General features: G+C 42.3%; 1 protein-coding gene across 1 annotated transcript; it reads right to left on the bottom strand.

Moving 5' to 3' along the window:
• Positions 1-1,365: 1,365 nt before the first annotated feature.
• LOC123177012 (iron-sulfur cluster assembly protein 1) lies at positions 1,366-2,893 on the bottom strand. Its single transcript, XM_044590993.1, has 3 exons — positions 2,470-2,893; positions 1,879-1,933; positions 1,366-1,669 (listed from the first exon to the last, which is right to left on the bottom strand). The coding sequence occupies exons 1-3, from the start codon at positions 2,789-2,791 to the stop codon at positions 1,540-1,542; spliced, it is 507 nt and encodes a 168-aa protein (XP_044446928.1). The 5' UTR covers positions 2,792-2,893; the 3' UTR covers positions 1,366-1,539.
• Positions 2,894-10,223: the final 7,330 nt, after the last annotated feature.

Genomic DNA, 10,223 nt, shown 5'->3' with positions numbered 1-10,223 from the left:
CTTAAAACTCGAACATTTTCTGAAAATTCTTGAACATTAATAGTCTGATGCTGGAACATTAATGGTGTTGTAGCATGATATACCAGCCGTGGACTCTGAATGTTCAACATTTCCTGAGGTAGTTAGTTTCCAAAATTTCAATCTTTGTATACTGTTGTTGCCTTGTTGGGCAGGGAAATCTATACAGCATAGGTTCATTGGTCACTTAGTAGCTCAGTTAGGTTATGTACACGGAGCTCGGTTAGTTTTTTTTCTTGTATTTAGGCTATGATGCATGATTAGCGATTCCCATAATCAAGTCATATGCGTGTCTGTAATATGTACTAGGTTTTCTGAGATATATTAGCTGAAATATGGTATCACACAAAAATCTTTGACAGATTAATCATATGCAATGTGCCACTAATTCATAGATTCTTTGGGCTATTTCAATGCTGAGAAATAATACTATTTAACCCTGGAGGGCAAGACCTTATGTTAATGTTAGCCGCTCTTGGACGAGATTTATAGAATCCTGATTCCTGAACACTGAAGTTGATAGGAACTTCTATATATTTATTAGCAAGATGCCTATGCGTTGCACGAAACATCAAGATGCATTCGTATGAGTAGTTCATCTTGTGGGAGAAAAGGATGAACGAGGGAAGGCTTTATTTGCAAATGTGGAGAGGGGTGTGGGTATCTTTTTGCAAAATTGCCATAGTTCCCTTCCTATCCGTCAGATATAAATCGGACGGCCTATATTGCAGGATGGCAGGCACACCATCATCAGCAACTCTGTTTTTTATAAGAGTAGTATTTATAAAATGAAAAACATATGTCAAAGACATACATTGTCCAAACATAACAGATTTGTGAACAGAATGAATCCTGATAAAGTTTTCTCCGGACTCTTACTTCATTAATAAATATCAAATTCCTGCATGGTCTTTATCTGTGGGCAGTTCTTTTTATTAGGATTTTTTTGAAGAAAGTGTTGTGGCTCTCTTATTCAGAAATTTCTTCATATCAAACGTTAATTCTTAAGCAATGTCAGTCTTGGTTGCTGAATTTTATTGCATAATATTTGGCCCCCTTTGTTTGGGCTATAGATTTCTGAGAATCAATGAAGTTGTGGATTTGGGAAAATCGAATCAGTTAAGATTGTGGGTTCTCGAAACCAAGAACTGTTTGTTTATTCTGATGTTGGATAGCTCCAGGAATTAAGGCGTTGTAAAATGCCAGTAGCGCTCTTGAATGTGGAGTATGATGTTTATATTATATGTTGATTAAGCGCATATTAGCCGTGTTTGACTAAAATGGCATAAATGGACAGTCATTAACTGATTTTAACTTGAAAGATTGGCAGTTCTGCCAGAGTCTCGCTTCCTCTGAATTTCTGCATTTTACTTCTGCGAACATAGAGTACACAGCACAATGCTTATTGCTCACACGAGTTTTGTCAATACTACAGTACAAACATCATCATTACCATCACTCCCCCTTTATTATGCAGTATATGCACATGATGTGTTACTTCCTATGCGTCTGACTGACGAACTACTCCTCTGCCTTGGCCGCCTTCGTCTTCTTTGCCTCGTAGTCTTTCACTGCGGCCTTGATGGCGTCCTCGGCGAGCATGCTGCAGTGGAGCTTCACCGGCGGCAGCGACAGATGCTTGGCGATCTCTCTGGAAATTGAAAATCAAGGTCAGTCAGCAGAAGCTTCAGAGGATTCAAACAGATAAGAGTGCTAATAGCTCGCCAGAGGCTGACATGCATAGAATAACTGATGACCACATGCACAGGCCTGAAGAAAGATTAGCATAGTAGCTAGCTTTCCACCTTAACTTGGTAAGAGAATGGCAGTACTGAACAATTAATTAAACAGCTTGCTTACGTGTTCTTGATCGCTATCACTTCCTCCATCTGCTTTCCCTTCACCCACTCAGTGGCTGCAAGTGCAAGTTAAGATTGATCAGACTACAGAATTCAGGACAAGGTTACCGAGCTTCGGCATATCTAATAATTGCAATGCAATAGCAAGCAAAAAGATTCCACAGGGGGCTCATGCATACTATGCAGGGACTAAATATACGGAATGCTTCCTCCAAATTACTAGCTAGGATCAAAACAATCGACACCGTCATATATAGGGCAGCAAAAATTAAGATGGTTAATGCATTCGATGAGTAGCATGAAAGGGTACTCCTGAAGCCCGGCTTAAGTTGTCAATTTCTGAACGTATGAAATAAAGATAATTGCAGATATCAACAGTTGGATGCGAACTAATGAATATCTGTGACAATTTTAAGCTCAGGTAAGAAAAAAACGCACGGTCATGGATTCAGGTGAAGCTCTTATTATTGTGATTTGGTGCGGTGTTAAAAATTTACGCCTGAACATGAACACAGCTCACGCGACAGAAATATAAAGAAGGCTAGCTAGCGGGGAGGAAGGAAACTGAGGGGGCGGTCTGCTCAGTGCTGACCGACGGAGGAGGATGCGATGGCGGAGCCGCAGCCGAAGGTCTTGAAGCAGGCGTCGACGATCCTGCCGGAGGCCTGGTCCACGCGGATCTGCATCTTCATGACGTCCCCGCAGGCGGGCGCGCCGACGAGGCCGGTGCCGACGTCGGCGTCGTCCTTGTCGAACGCCCCCACGTTGCGCGGGTTGCTGTAGTGGTCCACCACCCGCTCGTGGTACCCCCTCCTCGCCGCCACCGCCATCGCCGCGCCGGAGGAGTCTCCGGCGGCCGCTGGGCGAATCCCCGGAGCGCCGATCAGCCTCTTCCCCGCCGCGCGCAGCATCATCGTGATCGGCTGGTCGCCGGAGGCCTGCCTGGGTTTTCTCTTGGGTTGTGGACTGTTGAGTGCTCTGTTTCGCTTCTCCTCGTGGCGCGGAAGCAGGGGATGAGCAGAGGAGAGAAGAGAGTTGGCTAGGCCCAGCGGGTATATATGCCGTGCTCTTCGGGAGTGGACGCGTGGCGGCGCGCTGCGGTGTGCAGCGCGGGGTGTGCGGTGTCACGGGAATGGCGGTTCGTTCTGCCACGCAGTGCTTGGGCTACTGTTTGATCGGGCTCTCGCTTCACGGGACCATTCCTTTCTATGGGCTTCTCTTCTGCATGTCCTTCTATGGGCTTCTCCTACGCGGCCATGTAAATTTTTCTGTACGCGTTTTCTGGTGATAAGTTTTTCTGGGTTCTTCCTTGGTTTTTTTCTAGGCTTTGGAGGAAATGGGGTTTTGCTTCTGCGAAGCACATCTGTGCTTCTCCAAAAAACACTTCGTGCTGGGAAGCAGCGGCGGAGCTTGAGCCAAAACATGTTGGCTAATGTTTAGTGAGAAATAGGCCTAATACAAAAGGATATAGGCTGAATTTCTTTTCAGCTGGGGGGCCATGGCCCAGGTTGGCCCCACGAAGCTCCGCCACTAATGAGAATCACGGTTGTGTTTCTCGTGGAAGTACATATTTGTTGTCATAATAAGCACGGTTGTGCTTCTACTTCAAAAGAGGAAAAAAGCACAGCGGTGCTCCCAAGAGAAGCACAACTTGTGTTTCGCACAAATAAGAGAAAAGACAGTATGTGCTTCCCAAAGAAAAAGTTAAACCGCAACCGTGATGCAGGTTTCGGGTTTTTCTCTTCCTTTCTTTATATATTTGCGTTTCCCGGTTGCCCTTTTTTGTTTTTTTTTCTATTTTCGGTTCCCCATTTTCCCCCAGTTTCTGGGTTTTTCATGAAAAAAGTTCGTCAAAACCTATTAACATGTGATCTAGTTTTGAAGATCACGATGCAAGAAATCCAATGGTAAAAACGTTTCGATATTTGAACGCACGGTTCAAGAGATAAAACATTTTGAATAAATGAACCAAGACAGAAAAGGGAAAACTCTCGGATTGCAACAAGTAGCGCACATGCATTGTGCCGGTTGTTAGCACCTGACAAAGTAGAAAAGTGACCTTTGTAAGAGTAACCCTTAACTAATGATTTCATTGATTTCCAACACCAAAAAGACGGGCCGCCCTATATAACACATGCAAGCGTCACATAGATGAGGAAACACCCACGCTGGCTTAAATAGGCCGGAAGTGTAGCAGCCCATTTACGTTGTTGTAATATTCGGGTCAAATATATATTAAATACGTATTCAAAAATTCCATAAAAATAAATATTAAAAGTAGTTAAAGAAAGTATATATCCTTTCTAAGCTTGACGCACAACATAGGCATGCATAGGAGGACGGGAAAATATCCAGTGCTCCGGTCTATTGGATGATACGCTGCTCCTGCATGATGCGTCAGATCTCAGATAAAGGGGTAGGATCAAGTACTAGTGCATTTACATATGGCCTCTTGGAACACTTGCGTTTTGCCCCTAGAAAGTAACATGTCTTTGCAAACATGGCCTAAGAGGCTGCAGATCGCCCCCAAAATGAAACACTACCATCTTGTAGCCTTCAGGTTGCCACCAACATTTCTAGTACAGAATGCAATGCCCTATGATCACTGGAACAGAAGCACTTAAAAAAAGTACTTCTAGTACGGAATAAATTTTTTTAGGTTGCATCAAGAACCCGTTTTCCATTCAATTGCATCAAAAGATCACAGACGCACTTCCAAGAAAAAGGTGCACCATATACTGCCATCTCTGTCTTGGAACTAGCACAACCTCAATATTTATATTTACAAAAGTACCATTTAGTTCAGAACATTTTATGGAATTTCTAAGACGCCCTTAGAAAAGTGACCTTTGTAAGGGTGACCCTTAACTAACGATTTCATTGATTCCCAAGACCAAAAAGACGGGCCGCCCTATATAACACATGCAAGCGTCACATAGATGAGGAAACACCCACGCTGGCTTAAATAGGCCGGAAGTGTAGCAGCCCATTTACGTTGTTGTAATATTCGGGTCAAATATATATTAAATACGTATTCAAAAATTCCATAAAAATAAATATTAAAAGTACTTAAAGAAAGTATATATCCTTTCTAAGCTTGACGCACAACATAGGCATGCATAGGAGGACGGGAAAATATCCAGTGCTCCGGTCTATTGGATGATACGCTGCTCCTGCATGATGCGTCAGATCTCAGATAAAGGGGTAGGATCAAGTACTAGTGCATTTACATATGGCCTCTTGGAACACTTGCGTTTTGCCCCTAGAAAGTAACATGTCTTTGCAAACATGGCCTAAGAGGCTGCAGATCGCCCCCAAAATGAAACACTACCATCTTGTAGCCTTCAGGTTGCCACCAACATTTCTAGTACAGAATGCAATGCCCTATGATCACTGGAACAGAAGCACTTAAAAAAAGTACTTCTAGTACGGAATAAATTTTTTTAGGTTGCATCAAGAACCCGTTTTCCATTCAATTGCATCAAAAGATCACAGACGCACTTCCAAGAAAAAGGTGCACCATATACTGCCATCTCTGTCTTGGAACTAGCACAACCTCAATATTTATATTTACAAAAGTACCATTTAGTTCAGAACATTTTATGGAATTTCTAAGACGCCCTTAGAAAAGTGACCTTTGTAAGGGTGACCCTTAACTAACGATTTCATTGATTCCCAAGACCAAAAAGACGGGCCGCCCTATATAACACATGCAAGCGTCACATAGATGAGGAAACACCCACGCTGGCTTAAATAGGCCGGAAGTGTAGCAGCCCATTTACGTTGTTGTAATATTCGGGTCAAATATATATTAAATACGTATTCAAAAATTCCATAAAAATAAATATTAAAAGTACTTAAAGAAAGTATATATCCTTTCTAAGCTTGACGCACAACATAGGCATGCATAGGAGGACGGGAAAATATCCAGTGCTCCGGTCTATTGGATGATACGCTGCTCCTGCATGATGCGTCAGATCTCAGATAAAGGGGTAGGATCAAGTACTAGTGCATTTACATATGGCCTCTTGGAACACTTGCGTTTTGCCCCTAGAAAGTAACATGTCTTTGCAAACATGGCCTAAGAGGCTGCAGATCGCCCCCAAAATGAAACACTACCATCTTGTAGCCTTCAGGTTGCCACCAACATTTCTAGTACAGAATGCAATGCCCTATGATCACTGGAACAGAAGCACTTAAAAAAAGTACTTCTAGTACGGAATAAATTTTTTTAGGTTGCATCAAGAACCCGTTTTCCATTCAATTGCATCAAAAGATCACAGACGCACTTCCAAGAAAAAGGTGCACCATATACTGCCATCTCTGTCTTGGAACTAGCACAACCTCAATATTTATATTTACAAAAGTACCATTTAGTTCAGAACATTTTATGGAATTTCTAAGACGCCCTTAGAAAAGTGACCTTTGTAAGGGTGACCCTTAACTAACGATTTCATTGATTCCCAAGACCAAAAAGACGGGCCGCCCTATATAACACATGCAAGCGTCACATAGATGAGGAAACACCCACGCTGGCTTAAATAGGCCGGAAGTGTAGCAGCCCATTTACGTTGTTGTAATATTCGGGTCAAATATATATTAAATACGTATTCAAAAATTCCATAAAAATAAATATTAAAAGTACTTAAAGAAAGTATATATCCTTTCTAAGCTTGACGCACAACATAGGCATGCATAGGAGGACTCCTTTTAAGGCCGAGACGTACATAGGGGAGGTGGGCAGGGGTTGTCCTCTCCCACACTTAAGTCCTAGCCCATCTTCTCGTGCCCAGAGGGGAAGTTTTAAGAAAAAAATTATATTATTTTAATTTTTTTTGTGTTTTAAAATGCTATGTGTTTATTGAAAAAAATGCTCATCATATATCTAAAATATGTTTAGTTCGTGTTTAAAAATTTCAGTGTGTACATATGTTCACCGTATATTAAAATATGTTCATTGTGTTTAGAAAATGTCACGGTATATTAACAAATAATTACGTATATTTAAAAAATGTTAATTATATATTATGAAATTTTCAATGTATATTAAGAAAAGTTTGCCATGTTTTGAAAAAATCTTACTCCCTTCGATCCATAATTAGTGACGCAATTTTAAACTAAGGTTGAACTAACATTAGAACAAAACTGCGACATTTATTTTAGATCAGAGGGTGTACCATATATAAAACGTAATGTTCATGTATAAAAAGTAGATTTTAAATAAAAGGGGAAATGTTTGTTTTTATTTTTCTAAATGTTTTATTTGTGTTAAAAATGCTATGTGTGTATTGAGAAAAATGCTCACAATATATCTAAAATATGTTTAGCTTGTGTTTAAAAATTTCAGTGTGCAAATATGTTCACCGTATATTTAAGACATATTCGATTTGTGTTTACAAAATTTCATTTTATATTAACAAATGATTACGTATATTTATAAAAAAATTACTATTTATTATGAAATGTTGTTTTGAAAAAATCTTACTCCCTTTGATCCATAATTAGTGACGCGGTTTCAAACTAAGGTTGAACTAACATTAGTACAAAACTGCGACATTTATTTCAGATCGGAGGGAGTACCATATATAAAAACAAAATGTTCATGTGTAAAAAGTATATTTGTAAATAAAAAAGGAAATTAAGGAAAAAACAAAAGGAAAGCAAAAAAAATAATAATATAACAAAAGAACCAAAATGGAAACAAAAAAATAGAAAAATAATACCAAAAAAGGAAAACAAAAAAAAGGAAACAAACAATTACAAAGTGAAAAAAAACCAACACAGAACCCTGAAATAAAAAACCGCATAGTAAACAACAACAAAAATTGATAAAAGAACTTTTTTTTGGAGAGAACGTTAAAAGAACTGAAACAATATACATAAACCGCGTAGTGGGCTGGCCCAACTAGCCTCGCCTGCAGGCCGCATACGGCAAATAGGATTCGCCCAAAAAGACTTCTCAGATGGTCAATGGAATTGCTCTTAAAAAAATTGTTGAAAGAAATTACGAAATTGTATCAGATTTATGGAACACGTGTGGAATGTTACGAAATTGTATCAGATTTATGGAACACGTGTGAAATTGTATCAGATTTATCAGACTTCTCAGATTTACGAAATTGTGTCAGCTACGGTTGACGAGCCGCGTGCCCGGTTAGCCGCCGGCATCGGGCATCCGGCCACGTGCATGCATAAAGATTCATTTCATCCAGCCCTATACCATCTTCTCGGAGAGGACGACGCCAGATGATGCCAGCCTCATCGATCTTGCAAAGGCTGAGGCCAATGCATCTTGTATTTATGCACACGGCCACACATGCCATTGCCTCCTGGAAATAAATAAATAAATAAAGTAACTTTTGGGCGTCCAGAAGTTGCAACTTGTGGCATCGTCGAGCTGTCCCCTCTGGATCGAGATTACTGCATAGAAATTGGCAGGCAGAACGCTGAGACGGCGAAGGCCACGCATGCCGTGCGCTTTCTTCAGTGCATGCGTATGTGGAGCCCTTCAACCAATGGTTTAGTTGCTTTGCTTGCCCGAATATATATTTTTACTTGGAGATGTGCGTGCGTGGTTACAGGCAAATCAGCCACCGTGCACGCACCTGCTCAAAGCAGCTTCAGACACAAGAAAGGCCAGTCCAGAACCACCCAGAGATGACCACGGTCCACAACAGTTTATATTATAGTGTAATCGCACCATCATGCTGTTAATTACCAGTACGACTACACAAATAGGAGTGGTTATATTTAATTTCCCTTCTGACAAGTAACAAGTCCAAACTGCTCAAAGGATGTATGAAAACGGACGCGCGACCAGACACCTGCACAGCGACGGCATATCGGCGGCGTGCAGGTGTTGCCCGGCCGTGTCCTGGGTGCGTCGAGATGCAGATCGGTCGACGACTAACTCATCTGTCATTGACCTATTTCCTCAAACTTTTTTGTAGTAGGTTTCAGTGGTAGCTCCTGATCGACAAGATTGCTCAATGGCACCGTACCGAACTGAACTGTCGATATCGATAGATAAACTGATCGTGCTCGTGGAATTGACACGTCAGATGTCCTAAGGTGTAAGGACTTAGTCGTGAGGCCAGCGCATCTATGAAGTAGGTTGAGAGGGGTTGATTGGGATGAGAGACGCAACACAAAACAAGGGTTTAGACAGCTTCGGGCCCCGGGAAACATCATCCGGTAACAACCCTACGTGCTGTTTGAGGCTAGGCCTCATTATGATCACGGGAGAGTCGCCGGCTCTGGCTCTCGGTGTTTAGCCCTAGAGATTATTTCTTGTTGCCTGTCCCTCTTTGGGGTGCCCTGCCCCTCCTTATATAAGTTAGAGGGGCGGGTTACATGTGGAGTCCTAGTAGGACTACGATTGCTCTATTACAACTGGAGTCCTAGTCTTGCTTCCTTTGTAGGATAATATTCCTTATGCCTTTCCTCTTAAACTGGCCCATCATAACGTGAACCGGTCTTCTGGGCTTTGGGCCTTATTGTCCATCGGACCCGCCCGCCGGGTTACTAATGAATCACCAAGCTCCGGGCGGGTTACAAGTAAGTCGCCATGCTCCAGCCGGGTCATACATCCGGCGGGTTACACCGCGGGTATATCCCCGACACGGCTCAAAGCTGATCTTGAAAGACAAGGAAAGGTACCCGACCTACCTGTGTATGTATGCGTCAGTAGCTTGCTTGCCGTTTCCTCTTGACCAAACAATGGGGTTCTGCCTAGTGCTTTCTCATCCAGACTTTTCCCTCACGACATGTTCCAGCTGACCTTGAAACACACCGATGTATTTTTATGCGAGGAAAATTGCACAACAGTTCATGCCTGGCCTTTGAAGTTAGAGCATCTACAGCCGGACATAGCAATTCTGACCCCCTTAAGAGCCCACGGACGACTGACCGAGCTTGTCCATTTTAAGCCTCTATTTATCTCTCCGCGCAGTCACACTTCTTATTTTTTTTCTCATATATCCGGTCACTTGCACGTGATTGGTGGAGATGAAATGAGAGAAATAAAAGAATGAAAAAGAAAGAGAAAAGATGGTCCTGGTGGGGCCGCGTCCTACGTGGCGGAATGCCCAAGCGCGCCAACGAGCCCTCGTATCCTCCTCATATTTGAGATGGATATGAGGGTTACCGGACAGCCCAGACGTATAGGAATGATATGAAGAATCCGGTTGGGTCACGTTTTTCCTCTTCTCTCATGTCCGGTCAATGACCGGACGCGTCTGCGGGAGTATGATGCATGGTTTGAGGCGTCCGGCTTAGAGCATCTACAATCGGACCCCTCAAATTCGTCTCAAACGCCCGGGCAGACAGCCCGGTCACTGACCGGTC

The sequence above is a fragment of the Triticum aestivum genome, chromosome 1D (assembly GCF_018294505.1).
Source record: "Triticum aestivum cultivar Chinese Spring chromosome 1D, IWGSC CS RefSeq v2.1, whole genome shotgun sequence".
NCBI lineage: Eukaryota > Viridiplantae > Streptophyta > Magnoliopsida > Poales > Poaceae > Triticum > Triticum aestivum.
The sequence above is the reverse complement of the archived record's forward strand: the minus strand, read 5'-3'. Positions and strand labels throughout refer to the sequence as shown.